General features: G+C 40.7%; 1 protein-coding gene across 1 annotated transcript in view; it reads left to right on the top strand.

Moving 5' to 3' along the window:
• The window catches only part of Wdr70 (WD repeat domain 70), a 204,287-nt gene that overhangs the window by 72,628 nt on the left and 112,716 nt on the right, over positions 1–18,943 (top strand). The window contains exon 9 of the mRNA XM_021183813.2: positions 4,414–4,490. Within this exon, the coding sequence (XP_021039472.1) occupies positions 4,414–4,490 (77 nt within the window). The remainder of the gene's footprint in view (positions 1–4,413; positions 4,491–18,943) is intronic.

Raw genomic sequence — 18,943 nt, 5'->3', positions numbered from 1 at the left:
TTCTTTCTTTCTTTCTTTCTTTCTTTCTTTCTTTCTTCCTTCCTTCCTTCCTTCCTTCCTTCCTTCCTTCCTTCCTTCCTTCCTTCCTATCTCTTTGCTTTATTCTGAGAGCTTGGATTAGTCCCACCACAATTGAGACTTTAAATAATTAGCTTGTTTTACAGTATGCACTCGTAGGTTCTTACTGTAGCCAGTGGTTTATGGTACCTTGCTATCATTGTTTTGCTGTTGTAACTTTCCCAGAAGTTGAAGCCCCTCCAGCCTGTCCTTGAGCCCTGTAGTGAGATGTTTCATGTTCCCCTTCCTTTTCCAGTGCTGTGTGCAGTCATTTCTCCAGGAAGCTCTGGTTCTTTTAATTAGGAACTCATTGTTAGAGTTCAGGGTCTCTTCGCCGGACTCGCTGTCATTTCCAGACACTCAGCACATGGAGCAGGAGAATGGCATGTCCGTATACACATAAACACCTCTGTTTATCTTATCTTCATATAGTTTAAAACTCGACAGAGTTCCTTATGATTCTTTTCTTTCCTCTTTTTGTAGCTGTTTTCTCCAACAGCGAGAAACCTGATTCACATCAGCCTCAGCATACTTATTCACGAGATTAATCCTTCTCTGTATTGAAAGCAGTTTAGAATTGTTAATGCATGCCACTGCAAAGAGAAAACAAATGGATTAATTAGAATTCAATACTATTCTTGTCTTAAGCTGAGAGTATTTTCTACTTTCTATGGACTACTGTAATTAATTACCACAAATATTGTGGTTTTAAACATGATTAATTCCTTCACAATTCTTGAGGTCAGAAATGAGAAAATACAGGTATAGCAGGATTCTACTCCCTACAATGGCTGAAGTGGGGAGGGGGCTCCTTCCTTGCTTCACTCTCCTAAGGTGACTTTGATGTCCTTGACTCGTGGCTAGATAACTCTAGTGTCAACTTCATATAGCTTTCTTTTTGTGCAATCTACTCTGTTCTTTTAGAAGAACACTCAGCATTATATTTATATAATTTTCATCTTGCTCTCCCCTCTTCAAGTTCCTCCAGTGTCCTTTCCACTCTCTCAAATTCATTACTTCTTCCTTGTTATTATTGTTTCACACACAGACACAGACAGGCAGGCAGGCAGACAGACAGATAGACATACATGCATATGCGCGCGCACACACACACACACACACACACACACTCACCCTCTCACCCTACTTGAGTCCATTTTGGGTTGCTTGTCTGTAGGTGTGTTTAGGGCTGACTCCTTGGGATTGGCTATCACATCAGGGAGCTCATGCCTAGATTCTCCCTCTCTGATCAGCCATTGATTGCCTGTAGCTCTTCTCTAGGAGTGGCACCTTGTGAAATTCTCTCTAATCCAGACTGGCATATCCGGCTGGTGGTGTCATCATGCAGCAGGCCATGTTTAGGCAGCCATAGTTTTGAGGTGTCTTGGGTGCAGCTTCCCTGTCATGTCTAGAAGACGCTGTGCAGAATCCTGGTGCTCTGCTCTTTCTGGCTTCTGTGACTTTTTTCCTGAGCTGTAGGAATTACGTGGTAGATGTACCTACCCAGATCCCTATTTGTTTCTGAAAACACTGCTTCAGAGACTCCAGGACCTGGGCTAAGGACATATTTTGGAGGCCAGCGCCCAGTCCACTGCAGGTGCATTTTTCTCTCTACTTCCTTTTAGCTTTTCATGTCTTCCTTATTGGAAACACAGCAAGGTTCATTTGTTTTCATTTATGTTAGATCTTAGATTGTCCTATCTATGTTTGTTTGTGAATATGTGAAATTTCACTTTTTTTTCAGAAGCCAAATCAATGAATGAAGAATCTCACATTATTGTAGAGAAAACATCTTGTGTATTGTATGGATGCATCACCTGTTAATTAAAAAGCCTATGGCCTGTGGCTTAGGCTGGAGATAGAGGTGGGACATCAGGAAAACAGAAAGGATTCTGTGATAGAGGCAGGCTGGAGATCCACTGGAAAGATGTGATGAACTAGAGGCATGGTACCTGAGCACAGGTAACCAGCCATGTGACAGAATGTAGGCTAGAATAAATGGAACATTTTAAGTTATGTCTGGTCAGAGAAGAGCCTAGCTATATGGCCAATGTATTTGTAAATATATTTTGAGTCTGAGTCCTATTCTGGGAGCATGGGGCTGGGAGGAAGAACCAGGGCCTAACTTTAACACTATGATTGCTGTCATTAGGGAAATAGGTGCTATGGTAAAGAACCATGAGTTAAGTAAGCTGTGCTTACTTAGAGGGCTGGGGGTTACTTGCGGTCAAGGCTGGAAGAACAAAAGAGCCATCATGAGAAAATGAAAATAGAAAGGCTTCCAGTAGATGGGAACTGTGCTATCTCTGGAGAGAGCTCTGTATAGTAGAGGAAGCAAAAGCCAGGCACTGAAAAGCAGGCACCGAAGGGCAGGCAACAGTTGGTGCATGTTGGGCAGGAAGGAACTCAGTGAAGTTGTGAGGAAATTAATAAGCAGAAAATGTAGTTTGTTTGAGTTTATTGAAAGATGCTGGAAGCTAGTAGAGGGTTAGAGACGAGGAGTGTGCATTAGAACTGTATACTGTGTTCTAAAGGGCTAGAGACAGGAGTGCACATTAGAACTGTATCCTGTATTTTTTGACAGTTTCTTGTGTATGCAGTTGGTTCTGGTGGTCCTCCTGCGTCCCTGCATCAGCTACTACAGAGCTGTTCTTTAAATGGTCTTCATTGCTGTATGGAGCACATGAGAGAAGAATGGAAGTCAAGAGACTGATAACATAAGAATAACTGATGAAGAAGCAGAAGATAATGTTGGTTTCTAGAGGAGTGGTAGTACTGAAAGAAAAATGTAGACTTGAAGTATTTTTTTTTTCCAAAGATTTATTCATTATTAAATCTAAGTACACTGTAGCTGTCTTCAGGCGCACCAGAAGAGGGCTCCAGATCTCATTACAGGTGGTTGTGAGCCACCATGTGGTTTCTGGGATTTGAACTCAGGACCTTCAGAAGAACAGTCAGTGCTCTTAACCGCTAAGCCATCTCTCCAGCCCCAGACTTGAAGTATTTTTGATAGACTTGGCAAGAGACTGGCTGGAAGATGGAATTTGATTATATCTAGAAGACCAGGGGATTAGGTCTAGGGGAGTATTTAAGGAAGACTCCCAAGTTTATAGCTTCACTGGGAAGCAAATTGAAAATGAGTTAGAGACTATAAATCAGAATGTCCTTATTGGACATTTTGTGTTTGAAATGCACGTAGGGGTGTCAGTTGGGGAGTTAGAAACATGGTTGCAAGTTCAGATACAGGAAGAGATCCTCATCTTTTTATCTAGTCCCCATAGGTATTGCTTTAGTTCATGTCTCCTTACTGCACTCTACAAGACTCTACCTTGGTGGTCCCTGTTTGTTTTATAGAATGGATAGGATGACACTAAATACTGTTTGAGGGATTATGGACAATTTAGGCTGGAAATGATTTTTAGATTTTGATTTCAAATTTATTCTTTCCAGAGAGGCACTTATATAATGGTTTTAGAACTTTATTGTAGAAAGGCAGGGGGTAGGAGAGAAGGTAGAAACAGAGAAGCTGGCCATGGCACGTGCAGAGAAGGGGGAAGGGAGAGAGAGAGAGAGAGAAAGAGGGTGAGAGCTTAAAGAGCGATATTTTTCTTGTATAGCTTTATTTTGGACTTTGTTAGAGATCCTGTCATTATTCTATAAGAACTGTTAGCCTCTTTTCTGCCTCTCCTGATCCTCCTGACTCAATATGTAAGAGACTCCCCCTAACTGCACTCCTGGGATTGTGTGGTGTGGGAGGTGTTTGTATGTGCCTCTGTATTTGATGTGTATTCTTATTGATTTGGTTGTATATTGATTTTTACATTGTTATCATGTTTCTTTGATTCTAGTATTTTTCTCCTGTTCTCTATTTTAGGTAGAGATAATTTCCCTGCTAGTTTGAAATATTTTTCCTCTTATATTTATTGTTACAGCTAGGATGTGGAGTCAGTATTGTTAACATAGTTTTAGGATGTACGAATTTTCTACCTTGGTGTCTTGCTTTGCTTGTTTGTAAATGCTTCCTAATTTCTTTAATTATTTTCTATTAAATAAAAGATCATGACTTTAAAGAAGGTCCTTGTCTGCCTTAGGTTTTGCCTCTTATTTTCCCTAAAGAGAACATACCAACTACTCTCCTTATTAGGAACCCGTGCCAGGTAAGCACTGCTGGTTTCCAGACTGGCCAGAGACTGGAAAACAAGTGGAATCCAACATGTGTATGGGATGAAGCCGGTACAACATAATACTAGTTTATAAGTAAGGTAGTCTATTTTGAGGGTGCCAAAGGATTCTTGCTCTTAAATGTATGATGTCAGTGTATTTACGTTTTAACCCCTCTCCTCTTTCTTCTTTAAGGGCCACACAGCAATGCTTCATACTGGCTCATGGCATCCCAAAATAAAAGGAGAATTTATGACTTGCTCAAATGATGCGTGAGTATTGTTGGTACTTTTTTGAATGCTTCAGTAGATTCTAGGCTCTCTCTAACAGCTGTATCATGGCAACCCTAGTGAAGTAAGGAGTAGAGTAGTAGGAATTTTGGTGTTTATGTGTTCCTATTCTTGACTTTGCTTTGACTACTGTCTGCAGTGTAGTTTAGTTAAACAAATAGGGATGCTATGGAAATGAGAGATTTTGTAAATTCCAGTAGAGTTTATCATGGGGCACACTGGATTAGACTGATGCTAATAGAGGACCTAAATGGCTTTGCAAGTGTGACTAGGATCTCTGCAGTGAAGACTGACTCCATCTGAGTAAGACTGTATCACCGTCCAAGCTGGCTGTTCTTCAGCCACAGTTCTGTTGGGGATCACTAACCTTGAAGCTCAGACGACGTTATCCATATCCTTTATCACATCCTAGAGAGGTCTGTCAGTAGTAAATTCACATCAATTGCAATTCGGCCTTTTTCTTGGCCTTTGACTTAGAATGGCAGTTAGTTCTGAGTTGAGGTGTGGACCATCACACTCTGCTCTGAATCTCCGTCTTTCTGGGCCCTTTGTTCCCTTGGAAGTGAATACTGCAAGATGAAATGACAGGGATACCCAAAGATAAACACTGTAGTTTTATGTGTGATGATTATTGTTGGATAAAGTTAAACTAAAGGAAACAAAGGGTTGAGAGGGCTGGTGAGGTAGCTTAGTGCATACAGGTGCCTAACAAGCCAAGCTTGATCTGTGAACCCCACATAGTAAAGTGAGAGAGTAGCCTCCTGAAGGTGGTCTAGGACTTCCACAGGGATACCTTGGCGTGTGTGTGTGTGTGTGTATCCTTGTGTACACACACATGTAAAACAAAGAGAGAACGTAGAAGGATTTACCACACATAAAGCAGTTACCATTGTTATTGTTATTAAGGTTATGCCTAGGCCTTGGCAAACATGTGGTTAGTCTATCGCTGAACTACAGCTTGACCCTGAGAAAGTCTCCTTTTAGTTGAGATTTAAATCATACAGAGGAGGGTGCTACAAGGGAAGGAGCTTTCCTGACCAAAGTGATCCTGTGTTTAGAAACCCTGAGATGCGAAGACAACAGAGCATGTTTGAGGGAAAAGAAATGACTTAGTTGACATTTTGTAGGTTGGTCGGAAAAGCACTGTTCTATGGAAACTTACATCTTATTTATGATTTTAACTTTGTATTGACAAGTGGAAGGTACTGTTTTCCTTCTTGTGTTATTTTTGTTTGGTTTGAAATCACCATTACTGACCTTTTCTATTTATCTGGTTTTTATTTTTTAAATGTGTGTGTGTGTGTGTGTGTGTGTGCGTGCGTGTGCGCTGTGAACATGTGTGTGTAGATGCCCTGAGGCATTAGACCCCCCTAGACCAACCACTTGATGTGGGTGCTAGGAACTGTTTTATGCTGTTCCTTGTCTCATTTTGGACAACTCATTCAGACATAGTTTCTATAAGAAGAACATGATATAGGCATAAAAAGAACATGGTATAGGCAGCCATTGACCTCAGCTTCCTTTCTTGTTACTGTGCTGTGCACTAAGTGCTGAACACACCCAGGAGTGTTTGCCAGCCTGTGGCTTCACAGCAGTGTTGGAGTAGAGGGTAGAGTTGTGACTGCTGTAGCCAGTTATTCATGGAAGGAAGAAAACTGTGAGTTAACTTTGATATACTAGGAGAGAGAGACAATTGATGTTTGTGAGAACTGGGTCCCGTGGACGCTAAGGCGGTGCTTATGGTTTTGTTCTGGCCCAGCTTCTACCAGACTCAATTGAGGAACTCTGACAGTATGTCACAGATAATCTTGTTCTCTCACTTCCATTCTAGAAGATTCAGTATGAAATAGAGACTGAGGTTAATCTGATCCAAGCATGAAATGAAAGAAGGAAGAGGGGAAGATAGCAGTCTTTTCTGTTTTGTCAACTTTATTAGAGTGGGACGCACAAAAAAACAGCGTTTAATAACATTCTTATGAAGGAAAATGGTTGTGAAAACCAGATGACACTGAAGATAAAAAGGCTCACGAGAGGAATTTATCTTTACTTGTGGGTTGATAAAATGTGATGGGGAGCCATTTTATAATTTGTAGTAGCTTTGACCCAGGGTAAGAGTGTGGCTGAGGGTAAGAGTATGGCACAGGGTAAGAGTATGGCACTGATATAATTGACTCCTCAGTGCAGAATCTGTCTAAAGTAGGGAGGATATATATTATGGATTTTGTGCCTCAATACTCTTAGGATTTCAGAATGCAACTGTTTGGGCGTTAATGCGGTAAGAGAAGTGAATATGAGGCTGTGAATATGAGCCTAATATTGCATGATTGGTATCCTTATAAATAAGGTGTGAGGGATACATATCCCGAGAGAAAGGCCACAGGATGCCACAGTAAGGAAGCCTGTAGCAGTCAGGAAGCCAAGGAGGAATGGCCTTGGAAGAAGCAAACTTCCCAAACCCTTCTTTACCAAAGACGTGGAGCCTCTGGAGCTATTACAAAACAAGTTTCTACAGCTCGAGCAACCTAGTGCATGACACGTTGAAGATTTATCTCATTTTTAATTTGTGTGTGTGTGTCTGTCTGTCTGTCTGTTAATAGTAGTGTGTGCTTGCAGAGGTCAGAAGAGGGCATCAGACCCTTGGAACTGAGGTTAGAGGAGACTGCTAGCCGCCTGATTTGGGTGCTAGGGTCTTAGAACTCTGCTTTCCTAAAAGAGCAGCATGGCTCTTAATTACCTAACCATCTCTCCAGCCCCACTGTGAACGTTCAGTTCAAAGCCTGTCTTTTTCTTGCAGTTGATAGATGTCATCTAGTAAAAAGCATCCTCACAGCTAAAATGGTTAGATGTGGCTGCCATTTCATATGTTTCTGCATGTTTTTAAAATATAATTTCCAAAAACAGTTCTTGCTTGTTCTTAGAGTTGAAAGTACTTTGTGATGATTTTTGTAATGATAATGAAATAACTGGAATTTTCCTTCTTTTTGTCTATGAATCTGTATATTTTGATATATTTTTTTTTTAGAACAAAACCTACAAAGTGCTAGTGAGATTGTTCAGTAGCTAACACTAGTAGTTAAGTGTCTGGACTTTACATGGTTTGAGAGAGCAGACTCTTCTCTCCTGGCTTCCATATGTCCTCCGTAGCCTGTGCACCTGTACACATTCCCAAACAAGTATATCAGCCAATCAGTACATGAGTGCAAGAATCCCTCAAAAGTTATCCAAGAAGTCTGTGTGCAACATGTTCATTAAAGCACACGTGCCTCTAGCTCTCAGATGCTCTCCCTTTGTTTGCTGGGCAGCAGCAGTTAAAGTAGCCTGCTGTTATTAGCACGTCTGCATGCAAGTGGCAATCACAGAAGTTTAGCAACCGAGAGCATCTCACCTGACTCAGTCACCTTACTTGGCTATAAAGTAAGCTGAGGTGCCTGTGTAGGTCTGTCTCTGTGTGGCTGTGCCATTCCCTCACTTTGAACAGTCCCTGTTCATTCTGTGTCCTGTTCCGTGCAGCCTTACTTAATAGTTGTGAAGGGAAAAGCAGACGTTGAGTTCAGAATTTGTGAGGTTTCCCCTCTATAGCGAAATGCTGGCAAACGTTTCAGCTGTGGGAAATTGCTTTCTGAGCAAAAATAGAGGGCTGTGTCTCAAAAAAAGCTTTCAAGTGTTTGCATTTTAATGCCTTTTTTTTTTTTTTGGTGAAGTTTTGTCATCTCCCCAGTGTTTGTTATTCCCTTCTAATCCCGTCTTCTTTTCTGTAGTAACTCATTGTGAAATGTTTGTCCATGAATTCCAGGGTTTTTAAGCTGGGGAGTAAATGTCTGATTGCATCAGTCATCTGGATGGAGAAAGAGGGAAGGAATATGGAAGAGTGGCAGCCGGGTAGTACACACATGCAGTAATTCACTGAGGAAAAAATAGTGAGCGAAGACTAGCAGTTTGTAAGCTGAGGGCTAGCCTTCTGCAGCCACCGGGAGAAGCTAAGACACACAGAGAAGTTCTCTTTCACTCCAGGCTGCAGTGGTCTGCAGAAAGCCAGGCCACAAGTGAGGTATTGAACACTCGACAGCAGGGGCACCAGGTGGACAGCAGGCAGGAGAGCGGAAGGCTGCCAGTGCTTTGGTTTGGGGAGAACCTGGGGCACTTTCAGATGGGACTTTGAAAACAAATTCTATAAGTTGCCTCTATGGAAATTAATGAGAGAGAAAATGGATTTACTAAAGAATGAAAGGAAATCATATTGTAGATCTTTAAAGATATTACTGTCTAGTAGAGGTAAAAATATATGAAGAATCAGGAGGATTTTACTTATAAGTAAAAGATATATAGGTTTTATTTATTATTTTAAACAGGCATGCATATCCCCTTATCATCCATCTAATGCTGTACATGGGTGTGGGCATGCCCCTGCCACGGCACGGGTGCAGAGGTCAGAGAATCAGTTTTCTCTTCCTACCATGTGAACTTTGGCCTTGGCACTCAGGTCGTCGTGCTTGCTGGCATGGCGTCTCACCAGCCCTAAGTTTAATTTCATGTACTGTGAAATGAGGAGAGACATTAAGATTTAGTTAATTTAGTTTCTGCGTCTTTTCTTAGGGCACCCTTTGCAGTGTGACTGTGCGGCCACTCCCATTAGAAGGGCAGGGGCTATTCCATACACCATTCATCTAAGGCAGCCAGTGGCATCACAGAAATGACGGTGTTCCCAGCATAAACCTCGGAAGAGTTCTATTCCTTCAGGCCATGACAAGCATCTGATGAAGCCCTGTGCAGGGTGAGCGGTCCGGTCCGGTCTGGTCCCGTCCGGTCAGGTGGAGAAGCGTTCAGGCTCAGCTTAGGCTATTCTAGACCAGCATAGAAAGTCAGCCAACTTCAGACCTGTGGGAGAGCTTCGGCTACATTGGCTGGCACTTGTTAACCCAGTTAACTAGTAGTCACGTGAGAAGTGGTACATGCTTGTTCTTCTAAACCATTGAGCTCTATGAATGAGTTATCATGTACAAACTAGAAACTACTCAGATCATTTTATTGAAGTATGTAGGGTTGTGGTTATAAAGAAAAATATTTGTTCCTATATAACACTGATATGAATAGAAGTAAAATGTAATGAGATGTACAAGATTTACATAGCACAGCAAATGTAGAGCATGAGTGGGTCTGTGTGTACAGACGCGACACTGTTGAGTTGTATGCCCTGCGTGCTGTTTGTTTATTGGGCTATTTTAGCTTAAGAAACTCCTTGACGCTTTCAGAAAAAGTCGTGTGTGGTCTTTCTTAATACCTATGTATATAGACGACACCCCCACACCTTTGTTTTCCCCTCATAAAAACTAATTTTTAAGATGTAGACAAGGAATTCATGAGACTTATAGCTGACTACTCAACCTTTTCTGACTTAAGGTTTTTGTTTTTTTTTTTTTTTTTTTGATATATTTTCAGTGTGTTTTAAGCCTTGCAATTCACTGTTGTATAGACTGAGATTTGAGTGATTGGGGGCTTTCCGCATTGGATTTTTATGCTAGAGTTTCCTTTGTGTGTCTCAGATTGCTAGGGTGTATAAGATGTCTGTGGAGAGAAGATCTCTAGTCTTCATTTGGAGAGTGCCAGCACCAAGGAATAGATGCATTAAAGAGCTGAACAATAACATGAAAGAAAAACCAAACAATCACTCCCAAGTGTTTTCTAAGCATAGCCATGCAGCTCTTTGCCTTACTCACAGCAATAGCCTGTATTGTGCTCTTGGGGTAGAGTTCCCTGGAACATACCTTGGGAAATGAAGACCAGCAATAAAAAATGATTCTGATGATAGAATTCAGTAAATTATAAATATTAAATTTTTATAGGCTCTAAAGATGAATTAGACAGTAAAACATTTACCAAGTTTTGGCATGGCGTTATGGAAAGAATATATACTTGTAGTAAGAACTAGAGGAGGTCGGGCGCCCCACAAATATCTGTGAACAAGTTCTGAGAAATAGGATGCTGCTGATTTCCAGATCTGAACCTGGCCTAAGTATATAGAGCCTGTGTGTTCATGCATAGGTCTGCTGGTCAGTGTGGACGTGAAGGTGCCTTACACGGCTTGGTGAGCAGCTCCTCTTAGAACGTGTGTGGAACATTTTTTTTTTCCTGGAAAGCTGCTAGGCAGATTTCAGATGACTTTTTATAATCAATAACATATGTAACCATAATTGTATAATTCTCTAAAGAGTGGTGGTTCACATAAATGGATTCCAAAAAAGTAAATTTCCTATAGCTCAAAGGTTTTTTTTTTTTTTAAACTTCAAATATTTTGGAGGGAAACTTTAAAACATTAGTTTTCTGCATTATTCATGAGTGTTTGGAATATAGTTTAACAAATTTATAACATAAATTATTATCTTGTGGTATGCTATGCCTGAGAGTGCCTTGGCAGTGTAGACCTATTTATAGGGTTTTGGGTTCTCGACTGGTCCCCTGCTTTATTTCTGTTGTTGCTTTTCATTTTAGACTGACAGAAACACCTGTTTCTCCTTTAGTTTTCTATGTCTATCAAGAAGGCTAGAGCTGGGACCATCTAATCCTCCCCTCCCGCCCTCTGCCCTCCCTCCTCCCTCCCTCCCCCGTCCTCTCTTCCCTTCCCTTCTTTATTTAAAATTACAGCAAACAAAAGACTATATATAACACATTTTTTTAGCACTCGGGCTTTTGCCATCCTCTTTGGCTACTAGGAGGCTTTTTGCTGACTTGGTTTCCGGGTGAGTTTGTATTGTCTAGGTTGCTGAGCGAGTCATACAGAGTTAGACTCCCAGCAGTTCTGTGTGTGAGGCTGTCATTAAGACAGAAAACGCACAGTTCATAACATCGCCCTGTCACGTTATACCTAGCTTATATCTATATAAATTCTTTGATTCTCTCAGTTGATACCGTTTTTTTTTTTTATAATTTAAAACTGTAAGATTTTTTTAACTGTTGTCAGCTCTTAGCATTTTAAAGTGAACACCTTTGCTTGTATTTTTGTTCACTGGGTTGTTTGTATATATGTTCATTTAGAAGTAAAAACACTTATATGTACTAGATAATTTTGGGGAAGAGTTAGTTCAGCTTAGTAGTGGGGCCAAAATTCCTGAAAATTTCTCATTCAAATTTGTTGTTAGACAACCAATAGAAGATATTCTACACTGCCTTTTTTTTTTTTTTTAAAAAGAGGGAGGGTAAGCTGGGATTCTTCCTGTATTGCCTAGGCTATGCCCAGAGTCCTTCACTCAATTGCCCTCTCCTGACTTAGTGCAGAATTGCTGGGACTCCAGGTGTCAGCAGCTCACTGCTTGCCTGGCTGCTCTGGAACATCCTAAAGCTCCCTCACTGCATGAGTTCTGGCAATAACGGGAGCCTCTTTGAAATTAATTCCACAATTTAACTGTGCACATACTTGTATTAGTTTGACAAACTGAAGGTTTAAAAGAGAAGAAAGAATTTGTTATTCATTTGGTCCATGTAAGAGCCAGTGTTGGACGTGTGCTGTTTACATAGGTGCATGGGTTGCAGTGTTGTACTGAGTGGCATGGGCATGTATAGTTAAAAGTGTTAGTAGGTTAAAAATACCTTTCTCAAAATAGTATGCTTTTACTCAGTTTTCTGTTGAGAACTGCACAGTAGATACAAAGTCAGTATACTTCAGACAATAATAACATGTCGCAGAACTAGCAGAGCACATTCTGTCTCTAATGTAGTTTAAGCTGTCCTTTGACAATGTTATACATGTATATAATATATTCTAATCATATTCAGCCCCCATCCTCTCTCTTATCGTCCTCCCACGCCTCTGGAACCCTTCTCTCCACTGAGCTTAAATACAGTTACTTGTGTGAGCATGTGTGAGGGGTCGTGTATTGGGTGATGCAGCTCATCGGTGTCTGTACCCTCAGCAGCTCCTGCTGGGCCTCCCTCGAGAGTCCCTCGCCATCCCATGCTGGAATACTGACAGTCTGGATTTTGTGTAGGTTTTTGTGTGTAAGCATAGGTTCTGTGGTGTTCATGGGTGTAGAGTACGTCTCCTATGTGGAATACAGCATTTCACGTCTTCCCTTTCATTCATCTACCCTGCTGCCTTGGCAATGGATGATATAACTGTCTTATTTAGTACAGAGCACTCAAAAGTCACTCAAACTCAGTATTGTGACCAGTTAGGAGTGGGCATTCACTGCTGCCTGCTGCACAAAGAAGTTCTTTGACCAAAGTTTAGTCAAACTTACTCTGTGTATAAGCATAAATGTTTTGAAGGCAGTTCAACTCATGCTCGCTTAGCAAAGCAGCAGGGTAGGCTCGCCCTCCCCAGGACCTCTGACCTCCCTGTGTTTGTAGCACCAGGCAGGATTCGATCAGAAAAATACAAATTCTTAAACAGGAGGTACTTAGAACTTATAATTAGGGTTCATGACTACAGTTGCCTTGTACACATCACCATATAGGTAAACGTGTAAGCACCACAGTTTTAATGTTTCACTTAGATTTAACCACAAATATATAAAGTGATTGCCCAAATTGGTGTTTATATAAAAGTTTGCTTTGATGTATTTATTTTCTATGTCTATGTTTTTTTCTGTGTAGGTGGTTTTATGAGTATATGTTTTTATGTGCATAAGTGCTCTGTGCACCATGTGTGTGCAGGTGCTCTCAGAGGCCAGAAGAGGGTGTCAGAACTTCCGGAACTGAAGTTGTAGGCAGTTGTGAGCCTTCTGTTGTGGATGCTGGGAATCAAACTTGTGTCTCAGGCTAGAGCAGCAAACATTTTGAATTGCCGAGCCACCTCTTCTGCCCCAAGTTATTTATTTGTATACAATTTAACTTGCTATAAAGAAGACAGGATGTGGACTTATTTTTACTTGTAATGTAGCCTGAGAGAAAATGTTGACTAGCATGTATGTGTGTGTACATGTGTGTGGAGACCAGAGACTGGTGCCCAGGGTCTCCTCAGTGGCTTCTGCATCCTATTTTTTCACCCTCACAGTAAGACGTGCATTATTCTCGCTGCTATTCTTTTTAACCCTTTAGTGGGAATCAGTCCCCCTTTCTTGTACTGTGTTTTGAGTCAGGGGTTCTCACTGAGTATTGAACTGATTGAACTAGACTGTCTTGTCAGTCATCTCTGCTCTCCTCCCGTGTCCACTTCTTGGACGTACTGCTGTCTCTGGCTCCACAACCCCTCAGTGTGAGTTTGGGGGATCAAACTCAGCTCCTCTTGGTTGTATGACATCTTCCTAGCTCCATTATAAACTTCACTTACTTTGTAAGGAAAACTAAAGTTTCTATCAAGAAACACATTGCTATGAAACCATGGTTCCTAGAAAAGTGCCAGTTTATTGAGATGTTGAGACTTTAGAGTAAATGTTTTGTTAGGAATTGGTGAGAGCAAAACTAGGGATTTATTTACTCAGTGATTTTGATGTCCTTTGAATTTGATATTATATGTTCAGAGCCCTGGGTCTGTTTCTAGCACCACACATAAAGCACAAGAAGAACTGTCTGTAGATGTTTTAATTGTATTTTGGATTTTTAGTGATTTAAAGTAAATATATGCTAACCTAAAGTATTTTAAGGTGCTAGGCAGAGAGGAATTTCATGTTTGATTTTAGAGCTGAAATGTCTTGTTAGTGACATCATTGAGTCTGCTTGTGAACCTAATATGCAATAACTCAGACCTGAGACATTATTTCCAGGGTTACGCATGAAACACATGGAGAACTCTTGCTGCCACTCACTTCTTTTTACTCAAAAAAGTTAATAAATATTGTGGAGGAATTGAATTTCTGAACAGATAAGAGTTATTTAGAAGTAACTTTGTCCATGGCTGAACCCATTATACTTGAGTAGCTTCTGTTTAATTTCTATTTTTTCTAGTACTTTCAAGATTTATTAAACTATGGTATAAGACTTTACCTTATATGTCTAGGGATTAGACATTTAACGCCACACTGACGGTTACGTAGTATTTTATGCAATGTATTCAGGGAATGCTCACACATTCTGCATTGCTGTATTCTGTATGCAGCAAGCATAATATGTTTACACCTTCAAAACTGTTGGATCAATGTTTGATAAATTCCAAGTTTTTTGTAGTTCACTGTAGTTTTACAGTTTTTAATTAACAATTTCTCTTGGCCAAGAAGCATCAATACTGAATAATAATTCATATGTAGGGATTATAAACTGGGGAAATTCATATAAAAATGTCAATATAATTTTAAGATTTCAGAATAGCTATTTTTATATGGTTGTTTTAAGTTCATTAATTTGCGTGTTTATTTTTAAAGAAGAATGTGGAAGTCTACAAGGAATTGAAGGGTATGTTTGTTTACTAGAATGCCATTAACAGGATTTGACAGAGATAGTTTGAATTTCCTCTGGGGATTTCTCGGGCAAGGTGACATCAGATCACCTGGCGCACGCAGCCCCTGCGCTTCTAAATGAACGTGTGTGCCCCCAGGACAGTTGCGGTGTGTGCTGCGCTAGCTGCTTACTGGGGAGGAGTGTGGGAAGAAGAAGGGTCTCCTGTGAGAGGTCATAAAATGAACTTTGTTATGGGAATGGGAATGAAAGGTGTTTACATATTATATACTTTGTAATTCTTGAAACTCATAAATAAAGATAAAATGTTCTTTTTGCTTTGACTGATTTTTCCTCTCAAAGACTTGGATATAATGAGAATTGCTGTCAAAATTACCAAATTTATTTGCATTGTATTTCTTAATCCATTTTTCTGTTATCCTTATAATCCCGACTCGACCTCTTACTTGGACACATGTCCTCATCTTTTGGCTCCCTGTTGCCATGAGTTAGAGTGGCAGGTTAGCAGGCTTGCTTTTTAAGGAAGTGTGAAGAATGAATTGACCTTTCCACTACGTTTTTCCTAAACTTTGTAAGTTTATACAACTTGGTAAGCTATTTCTGTCTTGTAAACTGTCCCTCCTGTGATAATGCTTCTGAAATCTATCCTGATGGAAGTGTTAGCTTTTGTTACTGCCTTTAAAATTGTGCTCCCAGTAAAAGCAGCAGCTCTCTCCTGGAGAAATCTTTCCTGTTAGTAACAAAACAAAGCAGGAGAAAATGTGAAGGTTTCAGAAACTATTGACTACGGGGTTCCCTGTAGTGGGCTGGGAACTGTTAGTTAGAATGAAACAGAAGTTCTCTGAGACAGAAGCTCATGATGACACACACATGCATTACACAGCTTGGGCTGCACCTCACCAAGTTGCTTGAGGCCTACAGTAACCATCAAACATTGTATCTTTGGGAAGAATCAAGATTCACAGATTATATTTTGTCCAGCAGAAATTGATGGACAAAAGTCTATCCTTACATCTAATAACCAGAGGAGTGGACCAGCTTTTTGTTTATACTATGTAACTATGTAGTACTTACTACTTAACCTTACCCAGGCATCTTTCCTTATGTGTCCAAATAGGCGCCATCTTACAAATCTTTCTCATAATCTACACGATTTGCTATTTTTTATCGAGTAATATAGCTTTTGCAAATTGTTTTTAGATTCCTCAATTCCTTTCTGCTTTTGCTGTAAAACTGCCTTGCCTGTGAACTAGCATGTTTATTGACAGCCTATTGCATGGTTTCGCTAGAGACTAGATAAATGAGACAGTCCTGAGGATTTATAATACCGTAGACATTCACAAATTCTCATAAAAAAGCAAGTAGCTCTAAGCATGCCGTGTGTTACTGAGATTGATGAGGGGCCTAAAGTGGTCTGGAGGGCAAGTTTATGAGGAATTGATGCTTAACCTTAGATTGGGAGAAAGAGTGGTTGTTTGTATTCAGAGAGAGGAGGATGCTCTTTTCTTCTTTTAAAAAACCTGACAGGAGGTTGCTCTGTGTATCCTTGGCTGTCCTGGAACTCTCTCTGTAGACCTGTCTGGCCTTGAATTCACAGATCTCTGCCTCCCTCTGCCTCCCTAGTGATGAGATTAAAACATCTACCGCCACCACCCAGCTAAGAGGATACCTCTTTGAATGTAGTAAACAGCATTATATAGTATATATATGTATTATGTATTTTATATATTATAATATATTGTATATATTATAACAGATGCACTTTAAGATGAGGGCGATGGTGCTCGGATGTATAATCCCAGCACTTGAGATGCTAAAGCAGGAGGTTTGAAGCCACCCTGTGCTACATACTGAGTTCCAGACCAGCCTGGGCTCAAGTGAGATTCTGTTTAAAACAACAACAAAAAGCTCCCCAGTAAGACAGCAACAAAATCTAGACAGGCATAGAAAATCTGACATTATTAAATAAGAGGGAACAAAATGGAGAGCTGCGTGAGGTAGGGTCTTGGTAGACATGTTAGTCAACTCTAGCAGTTGTAAGAAGGGGAAACAATTGATCAGATTTACGTGAAAATGACTGCGGCATCTTTTTGTATCCGTGGTCAGAGAGGAATTTTTTGTATGTTAGGTCTGTGTTTTTGTTGTCTTTGGTGGCTGTTTTGTTTTGTTTTTCTTTTTTGAGACAGGATTTTCCTCTGTACCCAGGCTGACTTGGAACCGTTATGGAACCTAGTCTGTCCTAAAACTCATAGCTGTCCTCCTGCTAAAATTCTCTGGTTTTGTCAGAGAATTTTTTCAGCCCAAGAAGTGCCCAGCTGCTGCTGCTGCTGCTTTTTAAATGATACTTCCTTTGACTGTAAGAAGTTGAATTCTGCCCCTGAGCTGTGGCCCCACCCTGGTTCTTTTCTGCCTGTGGAGTTTCACAGATCTCTTTGTAGATGCTGATGTATGAGGCAGGAATCATTAAGTCAGTCTGTTACCTGGCTTTCTTAATAGAAAAGTTGGCACCAACAGAAGTGACTCACCACTGGTCACAGTAAGCAATTGAGAGCATCCCAATTCCTTTACATAATTTGTTTTAGATTTAGGAGATTAAAACCACCAATTCATATGTCCTTTTTTCCAAACTGTGAATTGAGTAGTAGATAACAAAATATATGAAACATATTGTCTGAGGAGACAATGATGAAGAAAATTGTTTGGCACAGCAACTTTTTAAATGTATCAGTGAGGTCCCTGAGACCCTGAAGCCAGAATTATTTTCATAATGACATCAAACCTTCATTTGGCATTTTCTCCACTGTGTGGCCATTTGTAGTGATGCCAGGGATACAGGGAAAAGCCCTCCTGGCCCCTTGGACTGTATCCAGGTGGTGGCAGCAGCGTGTACTGGGAGCCACTGTGTTTGCACTGCTGGACACTTAGAGCCAAGTGGAAGGGGAGGAGTAAAAGCACACCAGCTTCCCTTCTGAGTGTCCTTGATGAGACAGTAGCAATGAGCTTCAGCACATGGCCTTCCTGCATGCTTGTTTTAGTACTCCTTCTGAGATGGGGAAGGGCGCCTCAGGACTCCGGTGCAGCCAAAGGAGCCAAAGGAGCCAAAGGAGCCAAAGGAGCATTTCCTGCCAGCAGGAAAACTATCAACATGGTGGTTTTCTCTAGTAAGCATATATATATATATATATATATATATATATATATATATATATATCTTTTAAAGGCTCTGTCAGGTTTTTGTCAGAGATTTTTTTTAAGAAAAGATGAGAAAGAGAACGAGGATGAGGATGAAGATAAAGATGAAGAAGAAGTCAGATGCCATTTTAAGGAAAACAATTGGGAGCTTTTGTGCCCACTTATTTTTTAAGTTGAATTTAAACATTTCAGAATTTATATCTGTGTTTGAACTTGGTAGCTGCCCAATACTAAGGGGAACTTTTTAACCTGCAGTGCTCTTCACAAGAGCTTCACAAAGCTCCGAGTCAGGCACAGCGGAGGGCTGGGTCAAGGTGCAGGATCCCATGCTACCCTCACTCAAGAAGATGCCACTTTGAAGGAATCCACAACTGTCTCAGATGGCTGCTAAAGTACTTCTACTACTACATCTCTATGTGAGGGACTTTATTCTTTTTTTTTCTTTTTTCTTTTTATACATGACTCTTCTATATTCTTCCTCCTCCCCCTCCCCACCCCTCCCCTATCCTTCCTCTTCCTCCTCCTCCTCCTCTTCTTCTAGAATTATTTATTTTATTTTAGGTATATGAGAACACTGTAGTTGTCTTTAGCATGCCAGAAAAGGGCATAGGATCCCACTACAGATGGTTGTGAGCCACCATGTGGTTCCTGGGCATTAAACTCAGGACCTGTAGAATAGCAGTCAGTGCTCTTTTTTTTTTTTTAATTAGGTATTTATTTCATTTACATTTCCAATGCTGTCCCAAAAGTCCCCCACCAGCTCCCCCACCCACCCACTCCCACTTCTTGGCCCTGGCGTTCCCCTGTACTGAGGCAGATAAAGTTTGCATGACCAATGGGCCTCTCTTTCCACTGATGGCCCACTAGGCCATCTTCTGATACATATGCAGCTAGAGACATGAGCTCCTGGGGGTACTGGG

This window comes from Mus caroli, chromosome 15 (assembly GCF_900094665.2).
Source record: "Mus caroli chromosome 15, CAROLI_EIJ_v1.1, whole genome shotgun sequence".
Classification (NCBI taxonomy): Eukaryota; Metazoa; Chordata; class Mammalia; order Rodentia; family Muridae; genus Mus; species Mus caroli.
This window is presented reverse-complemented; position numbering and strand designations above follow the sequence as displayed.